Here is a 17,428-nt window from a genome sequence, read left to right as displayed (position 1 = left end):
TAAAAAAGGAAAGACTTCACATAATACAGACAGAATTGTATTAAACGTTCCTAAAATGATATATAACGTTCAGTTTATCAGTTGTTCTGCACGATTATTGTTATGCATTGAGAGTCAATGATAGAAAAGATCCCTTAAGAAATATAATGGAGTCTTATTTTCATAATCTGCAGACAGATTCCACAATAACCCATTCATCATTTTGTCTATAAAATGTCTGAAAATGTTAAAAACAAATATGAAAACCACAGAAAATATCTTCTACTGGGAACAAAAAGGAACAATTTAAAAGTCCACGCACGAATCAAACATTTCTGAATCATCCGAGAGAATCATCTTCACAACAACACCAGCTCCCTGTGTGTCACTCGCCTGGTGGTTGTCCTGCAGTAGGTCATGCGGTAACATCGCCAATGACTCACTTCAACCCACTTTCATCAACCTGGCAATTAACGGCGAGGCACGCTGCCGTCACACAGCGGTGCCCCAATCACGCCAAAACAAAACAACTCCAGGATGAGGTGTGTCGCTCGCAACTTTGAAATCAATATCCAGAAGAGCAGAAAATATCCTTATCCTGCGATGAGGACAGCCACGCATCCTGAGACGGCAGGGGGGGGAACCCCGAATAAGATGACAAATGTGAGAATCCAACAAGCCCCTCATAGATTGAAATCCTGCGTCCCAAAAAAACTAAAGATCCAGACAATGCTGGAGTCGTCCGTGTATTTGCAGAACTGTGAGGCTACGAAGGCAGCGGACAGTCTCCACAGCCACCCGAGTGTGTGCGCCAGCCCCCCCTCCACCTCACACACCCCTGACATCCCACAGTGGTTCAAGCAAACATACATTGCGTAAACAACAAGCTGAGCTAATTTGGCTCACATGACGCCGTTCGCTGCCCTTCTCCCCCCCCCCCCTCACAGACTATCAGTGTTTCTTACCCAAGAGCCCGACAATCTTCTCGCTGTCGTCAGCACGCAGTCCTCTGCATTAAAACTCATTAAAGTGCACTCAAACGCTGGCAGAGCGAGGACTAGTTCACAGCAGCTCTTGAAACTGTCCCCCCCCCCCCCACACCCCCTTATAAATTCCCTGTAAGCGACTGTTTTTCCCCACAGTGTAACTTGCATCACAGATTTTGCATCTGCTCGTTGCAACACTTCAGAAAAGCTATTTGAAGACCGACTGACATTAAAACCCCGAGATGTTTTTTTAAAGTTGCATCAGGCAGAAATTCATTTATCAACTTATTTAGCAAACCAAAAAAAATGTTTTTAAAATATAATTTACTGCTTTTTCCCCATTTTACGCAAGTAAATCAAATATTTTTAGGGTTTTTTGGCAATTTAAAGACATTTTTCTGATATTTTACACAACCAACGGATGAAAATGAAGATTAAAACAGCCATACTGCCCGTGCAGCTCTTACTCACACGTGTGTATTGTTTTGGCTCTAAACTCCAGCCCATTGCATTTAAAATGAAACAAAGACTTTGCGGTTAAAGTGGTGACGCTCGGCTTTAATTACCAGGTTTTAACAACCACATGAAAAGTGCAGGAACTGAAGCCCTGCCATTGTCCAACACTGATTACTCAACACAAACACTCGAAACTAAAAGTTGTTTCATTTCAAATCCAATGTGCTGGATGAACGTAAGAGCCAAAGAAAACAGGAAATGTGTCATTGCCCAAATACTGACTGTATTGCTCATTTCCTTAAAATCCACCCCGACATCGAAGCCAACCTTCGGATGCTCTCTGGTATTTAAAGAGTCACATATTTAACTCTTCTTACAAAGTTAAAACCGTTGTTTTCTAACACACAGGCGAGTGAAATAGATTGTGTGTGTGTGTGTGTGTGTGTGTGTGTACTAACGATTATTTCCATTGTCGAATAATCGGTCCTATTTTCTCAATTAGTTGTTTGGTGTAGAAAATGTCAATCAGGGTTCCCAAAGCACAACATGACGTCTTTAAATGTCTAGTTTAGTCCACGCCTCAAAGGATATTCAGTTTGTTATCATCGGAGTAAAGAACCAGAAGATATTCACATTTAAGAAGCTGGATTTAGAGAATTTAGACTTTCTTTTCCTAATAAATCGATTGTTTTAAAAGTCAAAACAAACTAAAATGATATATTCAGCGAGAAAACAACATTAAAAGGTGAATTGTAATCCGTCTCAGCCCCGTGAGAGCCCGTCGAGTTGCTTCTTAATTCTGTTCCCGGCTGGTTCGACTACTTTTATAACTCGAGGAGCAGAAAACCTTTTTGTTCAGAAGGTCGGCGTCAATGTCAAATATCTGACTAGGGTCTTTATCCTTGAAACAAGCAGACTTTTTGGGAGCATTTGTACTTGATTAAGCTTCCTGGCCTGCAGCGTCCCGGAGGAAACAGCCCAGATTGGGCACCGGGGGATTAGAGTGGTCTGGGAGAGTTAATCTCTGGACATTTGTGCCCCCGTGGTCCCAGATTGAGAGGTTTTTTTTATTGATTAGCCCCTGATGGGTCGCTGGGCATCCACATGTTGTCCTCCTGCCTTTCCCTAAACCCATCCATGCCAAAGATTTAATGGAGGATTTAGGAGATTAACTACCACTGCACGAGTTTGGGTTTTATTGCATTACTCCCTATTAGGTTCTCCTCTTTTAGACCCATCCAAGAGTTGTTTCCTCTTAGCAACTGGGAGGCTTTGATATAACAACTTGCCCTTTGTTTCTTCCTCTTGCTTCCTACAGTGTTTTAATGTGTACACAATGCCGCCTGTGTGTGTGTCATGCCTGCCTGTGATGCTCACTGACATAAACTAACTATAAAATGATGATGTGTAAACAGCAACTGCCCCTGGTGGAGCAGAAAGAACTGGAGCTTTCTTATTTCAACATCAATGATCTACAACACACACAGCACACACACACACACACACACACACACACACACACACTGAAGCTTTGAGACTTTTTTGTCTTTAAAAAAACAGGAAATGTGAGATTTGCCTAAGACCCCCCCTTTTATTCAAATTCAGGTGGAGATTTTGTTTGCAGAACGAACGAACGAAAGATCCCGACCTCAGTATTTCCTGTAAAGTCTCCTCTTTCTGTTTCTCTCCATCTTCCCTTCCCTTTTTAAAACCGACTTCCTTACCGAGAGTCTTTGTGTGGAAACATTCACATACAATGCCTTCATCAAAACCAGCTAAATGGTAAATGGGGTGGGGGGGTTCAAACAGTCCAAACCATCAATAATGTATAAATGCAGCGGGACTCTTATTGATCTCTCCCTATGGAGAAAATAGATCCTATAGTTTTACATCTATAGCCTCTGAAAAGTGCTCACCCATCCCCACTCGCAGAAAAATATCTTTGGAGCAACAAGAAGTCTAAAAGCATGATTTATTCATTCAACGTCGGCTCCATAACGCACAGCCTTTTATTGTTTCTGTTCATTATGATGACGAATTTAATCTGGGGGAGGAATCCTCGAATAATACAAAAGCTGTAAACCCCGGATTTGCAGACCGCACCGCAAAAGAGAAATAATTAAACAGATAGGCAACGCGCGGTTTAACCCAATTAACTGCTTAATCGTTGCAAATGCACCCATAGGGGAACAATAAACTGGGAAAATATCTCGTCCGACTGTGCAATCATCAACATATTAATCTGAGATTACAGGCAAAAAAGGTTGAATTAAATCTTCCTGCTGTCGGTTTTATTTGGGGGAAGATTAATCTGATATAGTGTAATGTCTACAAACAGACGTGTCGCATGAGCTCGTGCATTTTTTAGGATAAAAGTGAAAGAGGAAACGTGAAGTGCACATGAGGAAGATGAGGCTGTGAGGGGTGTAGCCGACCAGCAGGCTGCCTGGCACTCCGGTCATGTACTTTGCACACTCAAAACTGCAGCGGAAAAAAACTCCCACGGAATTGCCAAATGCACACTTTGAATTTAATTGATTAACCCTCGTGCTTGTCCATCAAAAGAAACCGAACCGGGCGCGTTATCTGCCATCGTTTTATTTTTTCCTCGTTCAAAGATTTTAAGGCGCAGTTTCCCCCCCTGAACACCATATAACCCGCCATGTTGAAAGTGCTTTGACATTTTGGCAGTGTCCGGTATTTTCCGATGGCTTTTACGCACCTATGGGGGACGAAAAAAATCCCAAATGACTCATGTTTACGCGAATAACTGCGATAAGTCATTTGTGACGTGAATCAACTTAGTGTAAACATCAAACACAAATGCGTCGTTGTCTTTAAAACACAACCTTTAAATAACGTTTCCACTGTGACTCCTGTGGATTATTAAAATTCACCTTATTTCCCCAAAACATTAATTACATGACAGACAAACAGTGAGGGAAAAACAACGCAATATTACCGCGAGTGCCACGAGACAGCGTCCTCCCAGCCGGTGAAAGCTGTTAATTACAGCGCGTGAGAGACACTTTGAACAACTTGGGCTCGTGAACCAACGCTCGCGACTATTCTCTCGTTTCTACAGAAACTGCCTCGGTGCTTTTTTTTTTTTTTTTTTTTAGCGAAGGAGGAGAGAAATAACTCTCCCCTGTGTTTATGTCGTCGACATAACGAAAATAACAAACGCAGCAACCACGGGAAAGCCTTCCAGCACCGCCGGAGAGGTCACCTGTCTTACCTGTCCAAGTTTTTGTGTCGCCTCTCCTTCACGAGACCCCCTCTGTTTTCTCTCTCTCTCTTCTCCTCGTTCGCGTGAGCCCGAGCACAGCAACGCGAGCGACGTCTTTCAGCTGCTGCTGCCCCCGTTTCAATATGGCATCTCCCATCTGCGCATGCCCCAAAAAAAACATCTACAGATATTTTTCAAGCCAACTCCTTCATAGAGCTTTTAGTTTAGCTGCACAAAAACATATTTATATATATATAAATATATAAATATCAGACGCAAACTAAACCAAACACACAGAGGAACACTGTGTTTTACACAACGAGGCGTTATGTGTATGCACAACAAAGCTTATTCTGATGTAACATATAAATATCTACTTCGATATATATCAATTAATCATCGTTTGCAGCTCGAATCTAATTAAATCTGTCATTTTTTAGTGTTTACATGCAGTTATTTAATCCAATAACCCCTAATTCATTTACTGTACAGTTGTGTTATTGACAGGGAGAAAGAAACATGAATAATCATAAAAAAAACAATAAAAGTTGTAATATGTTAAGGAGGAACTGACAACAGCACAACTTTCCTTTAACTTTAGCTGCTTATGTGCACAAATAACCCTGCAAAGTAAATCATTTATGACCTCTTATAACCATTTGCTCTTTTGACCACCTAATTCTGCTTCATTGGGTTTTCTTTATTTTGGTTTTGGCAATCACTTTTGTTTCCAGAAATACTTTGAGCTGTTGTTATTTTAATGGGACTATATCTTATCAAAGTCAACAGTATCCTCTAGTGGTAGGAGCGCATTGCTCCACGTTTAATAGTCATGCCTTTGGTTCAAAGGTTGGAACATATATCCATAATAATACCACCTCAACCAGTTAAGTTAGTCCCGGTGAGATGAAGACATGGGGAAACAGAAAGTGAAACCTGCAGGGCTCCATGATCACCGACGATAACACGACGTTTGGTGCAGGGGCATTTCTAATTTAGGCTTCCGTGAAATTTAAGTAGCATGTTCCTCTTTAGGCATGGACGTTCAGTGTTGACATTTTAGAACAGCAGCAGGGTACATTGTTTTGTTGCACAGCATTTGTGGCTGGAAATCCCCGACATTCACACTTACACGCGAGTTCACAAGTGATGGATGATGAATAAGTCATATATGCAAAACATTTAGTTTGGCTTGATCTTCCTGACCTGGTACAGTAAACTGTGGCTTGCTGTCACGTAGATATAATTGTCTTTAGTCCATATATCTTAACTGTGATGAAGACACATGTTTGACAAAGTACATCTTTAAAATGGAAAGCCTGAAGCAGCTTTATATAAGATCCATGAGTAACCTACAGGTACGTGTGAGATATCAAAGTAAAGATATCTCTGCAAGGTATGTTTGATTAAATTATGGTTTTATGACATGCGGTAATCAACCTGTGGGTCGGCACCCTCAAGGGTCCCCAAAAATGACCAAATAAAAGTTTCTTTCTGCAAATGTTTGTAAAAATGTTCAGATTTTGTACATTTTTTGGCTCTGTTTATGTTAAATGATACCTTAACCCCCCCCCAAAAAAAAATCTTCAAATGACACAACCAACCTCTCTCTTGCTTAATTTTAAGGGACCACAAGCCATGAAGGCTAAAAACGCCAAAAGTCGCCAAATATTCCATATGGTTAGAAAATAAGTGTCGGATATTATGACAGAGTGGCACAATTGCTCATAACGGCATTAAGCATTTTATTTTGAAAGCTGTGACGGGAAGTTCAGTGTTGTGTTTGCTGCTGCAGATCTGATCCATGAAGCCACACAAGCACCATGAAGCACCATGAAGACAGGAGAAGAGGCGCTCGTGTCGGTGCGATGCGGCTGCAGGAGCAGATGGTTGGAGCGTGCGCCCTGCTCCATTAATCTGCCAGAGAAGAGGCTTTTACAAGCGCGCGCGAGAAGGGATTATGCCCCCCTTTTATATAGGCTACACACACACGCGCGCGCGCACATACACACACCGACCTTTGCATGAGCCCGCAGCCTTTCTGCACGAGGCAGAGGATCTTTATTTTTGTTTTGGCTTCAAATATAAAAGATTCATGTTTCGAAATCATCTTCTGAACCTTTAATGAACTGAAGAGTAAAACGTGAAATTAACAAAAGTTTTTTAATTTAGGAAAAACATAAGCAGTGTTTTAAAATAAATAAAGTATGTGTTGAGGCCACTGCAATAATGAGAAGAAATATATTTATCTTCAAGTGTTATGCATTGAGATGGATGGGTGTAGACTATTTATTTACACCTTTACTCTTCTCAAATATATAGATATAATTAAATAATATAATCTCAATGTGTGTGGGGAATGGTGCAACTCAAAAGACATTTATTTATTTATTATTCAACTCTTTCTTATTCTGACAAATCAGAGCATTTTGTACTACACCTTATAGTCTTCTGTGAGTTGGAGCTACATGTAGGCCATGTTCCTACCTGCACATCTTCAGATATATAATCCGATCATTTGACAAACACTAGATTATTCTGTAATTAGGAATCTCATATCTACAGCCAGGATTATTCAGATTATTATTCTATAGAGCAGGAAGAGTTGTACCTGGCAATCTAAAGATCTCCTTCATTACGTCTTCATGTGAGGCAGCGATTTGTCTCGTGCGTGGGCTCTCGTGCGCAGGCATTGACACAGACCAAAAGGCTCAGAAGCGGCCTCGCGCACATTCAAGGAATTCTGCTGCGAGAGTCGCACAGACCTGCGGCAAGTTAGACGAACCGCAACCGGAAGTTAGATCAATTGTCCTTCAAAATAAAAGGTGGAAAGCAGTCAAGAAGGGAACAAAAGAATAGGAATAGGTGGATTTTTGGGGAGTTAATTGGGTTTATCAAATTGTATTTATTGTAGCTACTTTATCTATATAGGCAAGACAGTAGCGTACACAGCTGCAGACAAAACAATACAAATACTAACAATAGATAATAGCATACTAAGAAGAACAGGGTACATTAAAAAAGGAGTGCTTTACCATAAACATTTTCAATAGCAAGAAGTATCAGATTCCTTAATTTCTTTTGCAAACTAGTCCAAGCGGCTAGAGCAGAACTATGCTAGAAGATGAAGTCCTTTTCCCATCTCTGGCCATACATAAAGGACAAAACATATGTCTTGTGATCTGTGAAAATATATTTTAAACAAATAGGCTTCCACACGTGTATTTAGGAAGGACTGCATTTACTTCATAACCACTATCTGCCCTTAACATTCTTACTGAGCCTGTATTTGGCCTATTATCTGTCTGTCTGGTTGAATTTGAATTATTAATACAACATTGACATAAAAAGAAATGTGGACACGCCACAATGCTACTTGCATGAAGAGAAATATCAATTTAGTTCTGCTTAATACAAAGTTGAAATTGTAATATGTGATATTCATAGGACACCTTTAAAAACAGCTTGTGACAGTGTGTATAACCCATCCCTTTGTTTTTTCTAAATTTCATCCTTTTATTTTGAAATTAGTTTTTCAACCGGAAGCTCACCTTTCCGTTTTCGCTTCTTGACATTTCGTGTTTTCGTTGTCATAAACATGGATGTGGGTCAGATAATCGATTGTCTTGCCTGCTTTGGCATCATGAGATGTAGCACCAGCCTCTGGAAACATTGAAGGACAACTTTACCTTCACGCAAAAGCCGGAAGTTGAAATCTCGCGGATTGATTTCCCCGAGTGAAGAAAGGTTAAGTCCTTCTTAGCCCACCGAGGCAGTGCTCCTTTTGTCTCCGTGTTGTTTGTATCGTCAACATGGACATGTACGGATACAGCGGGGACTTCTTGGCGAAGAGGTTCCTGCACAATGGCGTTTTTGAAGTCACAAACATGTCTGACATCAACAAGGCGAACCCCCACGGCTGTGATAACGGAGCTCTGACGGACAGGTTCGGCGTCTTGATCCAGGGACTCCTGGCTATCGTTGCCTTCAGTACGCTGATGTGTGAGTATCTTAAAACATCTTCAATATCACAGCCATGTTGTGTTTATTCAGGGAGAGGATGCGCGAAAAAGTGCAGAAACTTCCTTTTTAAAAGGCTAAACTAGTCCACGTGGCGATTTGTTGACGTTTGAGCCTTCATTAGCTTTGCACCAAATTCCATTGAGAAATATGCTAATTCAATATTTCCTTGCTTTTCGACCAAAATATAAACCCAAATTGAACACTTCTGAATCCTTATACAACTAATAAGGATTCTCTGTTAAATTCGGCATGAATAAGGTGCTGTAAAAATAACGCATTATGAAGAAATTCCAGCTTCTTTGTTAATTGCGATTGCCACACATATCTACCACGTCCACACAACAGTTGCTATGAGATGCATATTTTAATACAATAATGAGCAATTTGTATACACCGAATTTGACGTTATGACCCAAGTTAAGCATAAATAATAAGGTATACCTACCACACCGATGTGTGAGCCTATGCGCAAAGCAGCATCACAAATTGCCATGTTTTTTAAGGGAAGTGTCGTCATGGTCTCTCCCTGTGGCAGAATGGCAGCTTTTGGATCCAGGGTTTTGTTGTTGTTGCCTGCCAACAATATTTTAAAAATGATTATACAGCCTTGTAACTAGTGTCACAGTATAGTCACACATATATCAGAATTTCAGCCACTTTCTCAGTGTTTTTGAGTGCCTGCCATAACAGCACAACATGATGCTCCTTTACAGCCTGTGGATTCACTCTGAACAATGGCTATTAACTGCTGAATATCTTGTGACTGTGGCAGCTGACCTGGAGAAAGTGTTGCCACCACAGGCAATGTTTTATACGTCTGCAAATTACTTCTTACATAAACTAACTGAATTATGTTTTATTTACTCGGTTGTTTGAATTCAGAGCCTGTAAAATGTTTATATTGTCATAAAAGTGTGTATTAATGACCACTAATTTGCCAAAATGCTACTTTGAATGACATGCATTTAAATGCCTGGGCTTTTTTTTTGCATAGCATCCACTTATTTCACGAGTGTGTCTGCATATGATCTGATAATTAGAGTGCAATTTTAAAAGGTCGATGCAGTCATGGTAATTTCATCAGCTGATTAAGCAGCCTGGGGTTCAGAGCGGTTGAAGCCTCGGAGCAGTGAAGTGTTGCAGAATTAGGCCAGGCCTTGAGGGGGAGTGAGATCAATGAGCTCTAACCTCCACTCAGTTACTTATTAGTGCAGAAATCGATACCCACCTCCCCTCGCTTTTTCGTCCTCTTTGCTGTTTTCTCAGCATGCTCGCAAGTGTCGTTCTTGGTCAAAGCACATACATCTGTTAATATTTATAGCGCAGTATTTGTGTGCAGCACAGCATTAAGAGCCCTTCAGCTATGATCGCGGTGGCGGTATGCCAAGTCACAGCCGAGCCCGCTCCATGCATGCCCCTTACTTATCTGTGTTTAGAGTGCTCTTCCTCAAAGCTATTTCTGGTGAGTTTCCTTCCGTGGACTCGTCATTATTCCTGCACTCGCATAACCCTGAACCAGGAAGAATATCCAGGATGGCTAACGCACTTCTTTAACGCAAAGCTTTATATTTAAAGAGAGACGCTTGTTAGCCGAGAGACTTTCAGATCACTGATGTCTGCTTTGTGTTTGAGAGAAACATCCTCCAAAGCATGAAAAACATATAATATCGTACAATATCTTTACGATTACGAGATTAATGGTCTAGATTAGAAAAGGAAATTTCCTTGCGCCCAACGGGACATCTTCACATAACTTGTGAACAACCTTTACTCAAAGATCTTCCTTCTACAAGGATCTAAAAGCAGCAAATCATTACTTTGTGAAATGCTGGAATCGGCGACTGTGGAGCTTAATGAATGACTTCAATGATTCACTGATCATCAACCTTGCTGACGAACAATCGGCTTATTGCTTCAGGCCTAAAGAAATCCACTTGAAGTCGCTTAAGAAGTTTGAAAAAGTCCAAGTAATCATACCTTGCACTGTAAACCAGTGCTATTACGAGTCTACAGATGTAAAGCACGTCTGCAGGAAGCCTCGCTCCTGTTCTCACATGCCGAGTCACATTCTCTGACCTTGTTAGATGGCGAGATAGAGGAACAGTGGGCGTCTGTTCACCCTGAGCCCGGTGCGGAGGAATGAAGTGTTGTGGCGGCGTTAAGAAAAGCGATACGTGAAAAGTCTGTGTTTCCTCTGTCCTCGCTCCCCCTCTGCTTCGTGCTGGAGGTCAAAGAAACCCAAAGAAAGCGTTACATGTCGTGGCTTTGTTGGATAAACACAAGTCTTGTGGGAATGTTATTGATTAATTGATTTTCTTTCTTCGTGTGCAGTGAAAAGGTTCCGGGAGCCTGTCGGGGTCAGACGACCTTGGAGGATCTGGTCAGAAATGTTCATTTTACTTCTCTTCCTTCTACGTTATCCGGTTCTACACTCTGACATTTCACACACGTACTAAAGGAAAGGAAATGTCTCAAATGAGCCAATCCGGACATTTCATAGAAGTGTTTTTTACTTCTGTTCCAGGTTTTTTGACACCTCTAAGCAGGCCATCGGCGCTCTCTTCATCCACTTTGCTAACGTCTTCCTGTCCACGCTCACTGAAGAGGACCCGTGCTCCCTGTGAGTAACCGATCAGCACCAACGATGCACGATGACGTGCAGTCTCGCTGTCAGAGGTGTCTCACTGAGAACCTATTTTTCCCAAAGGTATCTGATGAACTTCCTGCTCGACGCCACGTTGGGGATGCTCGTCATCTGGCTGGCCGTGAAGTTGGCGTCCAAACTAGTCGAGTGCAAGAAGTGGGCGCTGCTCATGTTTGGAGAGTATGGTGAGTGAAAAACACTTTCCATGTTCTTCGTCTAAAAGCGTGAGAGCGGTTGCAGGTGCAGCTCTAGTTTCCGCCACCAGAGGGCGCTGGAGCCCCGCTGGAGGTGTTCAGGGAGGAGAGCCAGCGTCTCCAGCTGCAACCTCTGGTCCGGGAAACATTCCCAGTGGCTTCAGAGGGGGATTATCTCCACGCCAGTTATTACACTCACTCACTCGACTGCTGTTGTTTCCTTCCTTTCTGTGTTGGAAGATTTCACTGAAGCAACTCGATCAGGGTCATGTTTATATTTGATCAGCTGTTTGTTTCTTGTCTCTCTCTCTCCGTCTGTCAGTCTTTGTGTCTGTCTCCTCCCTTCTTCCTGTCCTAATGACAGACTTGTCCTCCTTTGTGTCTGCTGTGCTGAAACACCTGTGTGACAGACCTTTTGGAAAGCTTAAGTTTATATCCCACACAAGATGCAGTTATTGTACAAGCAAGAGTTCAGCGAGTGGACAGCTGCAGCCGTAGTGAACACATTAGTTACTTTTCTAAGATCTGTATTAAATAGAGCATGGAAATGCATTCTTGAAACGTGTATCTTAATAAGTGCAATTATGTTAAAGCTACGTAGTTATCTCTTTGATTTAGACATAAGCTTTAAATCAGCCTCGATTCATACTGAATGTGTCATGCAAACATTTAATGCCAAGATATTTGCACATGAGACATGCATTAAAATTAAATAATATGTATAATAAAATAATAAATAATATAATAAAATTAAATAATATATATATATAATAAATAATATAAGAAAATAAAATTTTATATATATGTATATGTATATGTATATGTATATGTATATATATATATATATATATATATATATATATATATATATATATATATATATATATATATATGTGTATAATAGAATTAAATGTATATAATAAATAATATAATAAAATTAAATAATATATAGAAGTTTCTTTTTATCAAAATAAATAAAATTAAAAAAATAATAATTCTGGTGGGTCAAAGTAAATAATACAATAAAGAGAAATAATACATATATTTTACTATAGTTTGTCATAAAAGTAAAGTAAAATAAATACTATACATTGAAATGAGGAAGAAAATATTTTTAATTTGAGCTAAATTAATATTAAAATATGCATTTTTTTATTGGCTTTGCTTGAAATATAATGACGTGTTTTTATGAGATGAACACTGATGTGTCTCCCCCAGGTGACCCTCCCCAGGCAGCAGCATGGCTGGGGCAGTGTGGCATCTACCTGCTCATCATGGTGCTGGAGAAAGGTGTGATCAGCCTGGTGCTGCTCGTCCCCGGATGGTCCAAAGTAAGGACATTATGCAGCTACCTGTGCTGCTTTCAGGTGCCGTGGGAAAAAGGCCATCCTGTGACATTATCGCTCCAATCTTGTAGATTTTCTGCCAAAAGCACAGAAAATGGTAGAATATGATCATGAATCTCACTTTACTTCAGCTGAAACTCCTTTTCACTCCTCTTATTGTGACTAATGGAGGATCTTACATCCCAAACTCATGCTGGCAAGGTCAACCAGACTACATGAGAAAATCAGCAGATTTAAACTCGCTTCTATTTTGGATTTGTTTGTCGTTTGAAGTGTGGGATAAAAAATGTTTTGCTTTTTGAATCAAATGGCAACATCAAGGCGATGTTAATGTATTTGAAGGACAGCTGGTTTGCATGACATTAGGGAGCATATTTGTTTATTTAAAAGAGCGTTTGCCATGGCAACAGAAGCCTTGTAAGGAATAAAAAGAGGATTATTTGTTTATTTCTTATTTCCAGATAGAAGGAGTCTCTGTGTTGTTTGACGACTTGTTTAGAGATTGTCTCCGTGCACTTTTAAATATTGTTTATTAATAGTAACTGTTTGTTCTGGTCGTCTCTCTGGACTTCATTTGGTTACGGCTCATTTCCTTCAGATTTAATACTGTTGATATTATTATCAAGTAAAACTTAAATGTTTGGTTTGTTTGTACATTTTTATCTGTTTTTTCTATGGCTTAGAACAAAGTAATCTGAGTTTATTCAAAATAAGGAACAATAGCAATATATAGTCTTTTATAAACATGTTATATAGTTATAAATCACAAGTTATATATTATTAAAAATATTTAACACGATCAAATAAAAATAGAATATATATTTATATATTCATATTTAAATATATATATATATATATATATATATATATATATATATATATAAATTAAATAAAGTTTAAGGGAAAATTTGTCCAGTTGTCGATACATAAATGCACAAATGATCACATTTTCATATGAGTGTTAATTTAAATATTACATAACAGTATAACAGTAGCATCCTGCTGATGTCAGCGTGTTAAACTCTCGTCCCTTCCAGTTGCAGGAGGTGATGCTAAGCTACATTGCTAACCCTCAGCTGGAGCTGGTGCTGGTCATGCTCATCGTGCCCTTCATCGTGAACGTGAGTATTACTCTCGTTATATTGTTACGGTCTTTTTATTTTTATTGAAATTAAAGCGCGTTGTCTCTCTGGCCCCCCCTGCAGTCCATCATGTTCTGGGTGGTGGACAGCCTGATGATGAGGAAGTACAAGACGATGAAGAGCCTGGACGACTCCTGCGACAGCTCGGTGCAGAAGGCCGCCTCGCTGCCCTGGAGCGGTGAGGAGTCGCGGGTGAGAACACAGGAACAGCTGCTTCGTTCTAGAGATCAGAGCAGTTCATGGGATCTGTAATTTAACACAGAATCACAGTTCAAACCAATTTATTGTCATTGTGCATTTAAATACCCGTAAGATACCGCGTAGAGAAATCAGACGCACACATCTGCTCTGGAAGTGACTCACTTACTGTTGGTGTTGTGGAAACGTTTGCAGAAGCCCGTTCCCAAACAAGAATGGCGTGACCGAGTGGTTTGTTATCTTTACTGTTAAGACTTTAATGACCGTCGATAGTTGATGCACCCACTCGGTCACGCCGGGTGTCAACTGCACCTGTTGTTTTAGGGGGGGGGGATGAACACAACACACACACACACACATTTTCTCTCTCTACGCTTGATCTAATGAGGAAAAAACCCACATGAATTCAGTCCAAGAAATAGTGAGTCACACTGTTCTCCCTCATTACTGCGGATCTCTTTTCTTATTGTGATGGAAGAAGTGTTTTCTCACACGACTGGAATTTATTTATGCAAAGTTTGTGAATGAAATGCAACAAACGTCCTCTGCTGTAATCAAATGGATGAAATCGCGGTTGCGTGAAATGCATCACATGATCTCTAAGCAAAGATGTAACTGACAGACGTCGTTTGGGAGCACGACCCTCGTGTTCAGCTCATCCCGCCCTCCTCTTCCTTCTCCCTCATCATCTGCCAGGCGGCCATAAAATCAAGCCTTCATGCCGGGAATAAAAGTGACATTTAGGAGTCGTTTTCCACGCGCTGATGTTATGGAAAGCGGAGTGAAGTGGAGGAGGGCGACACATAGAGAGGCATTGACTTGGACCAGGCCTCGGTGGGGGCCGCGGGCGAAGCGCCAGGCACAATGCTGTTGTTGTGGCCGGTTGTGAGGAAAAAAAGTCAAATGCGTTGGTTTATTTAGAAAGACGTGATGAAGCGACACGGTGCTTAAATACATCCCATAATTGCATGATAGTCCACAGCTGAGCTGGAGGTCAGAAGTGTGTGTGTGTGTGTGTGTGTGTGTGTGTGTGTGTGTGTGTGTGTGTGTGTGTGTGTGTGTGTGACTAATCAAATATAAATAATACTTTAAAATAAAATATTCTCTAATTATTTAAAGCTACTCTTGCGTCCCTCGTGCGAGCAACATAAAGAGAGCATTGCACTTGAATCAGCGTTCCCACATGTCAGCCCTCAACATAACGCAGCACGTGGAGGTTTATAACGCCGTAAATGTGATAAAGTTGTGGAATTCTGCTCCTCTGGGATTAGAACCCCGCTGCCGCAGCGGAGCGTCTTCCAGGCTGCGAATAAACGGGATGTTTTCCACTTCAGGATGGGAATGCAGAACTGAGATATTTCCCAGCTTTTCTTTGAGGAATCCAAACGTGAACAAGAGGATTAACACTTATGGTGCCGTGACCTGCATTCATCACACCGGTTCTCTTCTCTCAGGTGCTGCTGAGCGTCGACACAGACACGGACGACGCTTCGGAGGGGGAAGAAGACCCCGGTGACGTCGGACCTGTCGCTCATGTGCAGTATTCAGGAGGACCGCTGAGACCCAGCTGGGTGGTGGTGTAACCCCAGGTGATGCTCCCCGTCCATCCACCCACACACAACACAAACCTTTCTTCCTTTCCTCTTCAAAGGTCTAACTATCAGCTCAGCGAAGGCACAATTAAAGCTCTTCTAGCCTGTGAGTGTGAGCTTCCTCTGCACTGACTACACTGGAGACTCGTGTATCATATTCCAAAGAGCGAGCGAGTAAAGTGTTCATATATAAGTGCTCTGAGATTTTACTCCGCCAAATATAATCACGGCAAATCCACTTTTTTTTTTTTAATTACGGGGTAATTATAGTCATTCTGGCGCGTTCTCCCTCTGGCAGCTTTCTTTAAGTTTGAAAGATAGTTAATAGTTTTATCTTTTAAGGACCAAACATGTTGAAAGCAGCGATTATATGGAAACGTTGAATTCTTTGCAACAAGCTGCTTTTAAATGAAATGTATACATGTGGGCAGGAAGTTGTTTCATGTCATGGTTTAAAGGACCAGGTCACACTCACACTCATACTGGGGCCACAAAAACCCTCAGATTGTGAGATTTTATTTTGAAAATCTGAAAACTGTTATGAGGGAAAAGTCCCAATTTTAAGAGATAAAGTTACAAGAATAAAGTCATAATTTCACGAGACAGAAATTAGTTAGGAATGTTTCTAGAATAACTAATATTCCAGTGTCCTTTTTTATAAAGGAATAGTTGGGGATTCTGGGAAATGCAGTTCTTGTTGGATGAGAGAGATAAATGATCACTCTCATGTCTGTACGCTAAATATGAAGCTACAGCTAGCAGCTGATTAGCTTAGCTTAGCATAAAGACTGGAAACAGTTAGCCTGGTTCTGTCCAAAGGTAACAAAATGTACCTACAGCTGGTATTATGATATATAATATTATATTAGCACAATATCTAATCATTTTATCTGCACACTTCATGTACATTCTACCTTTGTATAGAAGCAGGCTAGCTGTTTCCCACTGTTTCCAGTCTTTGTGCTAAGCTAAGCTAAGCTAAGCTAACCCTCTCCTGGTATCAGTTGGCAAATAAGCATATTTCCGAAAACTATTGAGAACTGACTTATTACTGATATTTTTCAAAATAAAACAATATTCAATGTTATGTCTTAAACCTTTTATAATTAAGCTTTTTTTCTTTTTTTAAATCAAACTTCAAAACATTCCAAACTTTTTGTTTTCCTCAAGATATAATAACTTTATTCTCTTAATGCCAGATTTGTTTCCCGCCCTGACACTATGATGCGGTAGCTGTGTATTAAACTTGATGGCACATTTCTTTCATCTGTTCATATTTTATATGTATTTGACTTTATATATATATATATATATATATATCGCCGTCCAACATGTGGTAACAACATGGAAAGTGTCTTGTAATTATAGCAAATGGGAGAATTGCCAAACAATCTAATCTCCTGCAACGTTTCTGCTTTTAAAAGGCAAAAGGTCTACAGCGTCACTATAATGTTTTATTTTGTATTTTATTTTGTATTTTGTATAACGTGTGTATAAAAAGGCGTCTTAAAGTATCACGGTGCTTCTTACCCAACGTCTCTTTAATCTGTACTATGAATAAAGATGATTGACACATGAACTGGTGTTTGGTGTTTGAATTCCTGCGGGCGGGGGGGCGGGGGCGAGGCAGCGCGACGAC

At 40.5% G+C, this 17,428-nt stretch overlaps 2 protein-coding genes across 5 annotated transcripts in view; one reads left to right on the top strand and one right to left on the bottom strand.

Annotated features, from left to right (window-relative positions):
• sfmbt2 (Scm like with four mbt domains 2) overlaps positions 1–10,011 on the bottom strand; it is a 39,587-nt gene extending 29,576 nt beyond the window's left edge. For 2 of the 4 annotated variants that reach the window (XM_029461669.1, XM_029461672.1), the window contains exon 1: positions 4,660–4,792. The gene's annotated coding sequence lies outside the window, so the exon portion shown is untranslated. Of the gene's footprint in view, positions 1–4,383; positions 4,535–4,659; positions 4,793–9,118; positions 9,247–9,901 lie in introns of those variants that run through there. The other 2 variants (XM_029461671.1, XM_029461670.1) reach the window with 2 other exon arrangements.
• tmem110l (transmembrane protein 110, like) lies at positions 8,226–17,368 on the top strand. Its single transcript, XM_029461674.1, has 8 exons — positions 8,226–8,652; positions 11,005–11,053; positions 11,198–11,293; positions 11,381–11,502; positions 12,730–12,842; positions 13,895–13,978; positions 14,063–14,191; positions 15,652–17,368. Exons 1-8 carry the CDS (start codon positions 8,463–8,465, stop codon positions 15,778–15,780), a joined length of 912 nt encoding a protein of 303 aa, XP_029317534.1. The 5' UTR covers positions 8,226–8,462; the 3' UTR covers positions 15,781–17,368.
• Positions 17,369–17,428: the final 60 nt, after the last annotated feature.

Source organism: Cottoperca gobio, chromosome 23, assembly GCF_900634415.1.
Source record: "Cottoperca gobio chromosome 23, fCotGob3.1, whole genome shotgun sequence".
NCBI classification, from domain to species: Eukaryota; Metazoa; Chordata; class Actinopteri; order Perciformes; family Bovichtidae; genus Cottoperca; species Cottoperca gobio.
Note: the sequence above shows the minus strand (reverse complement) of the source record. Positions and strands in the feature narration are given on the sequence as shown.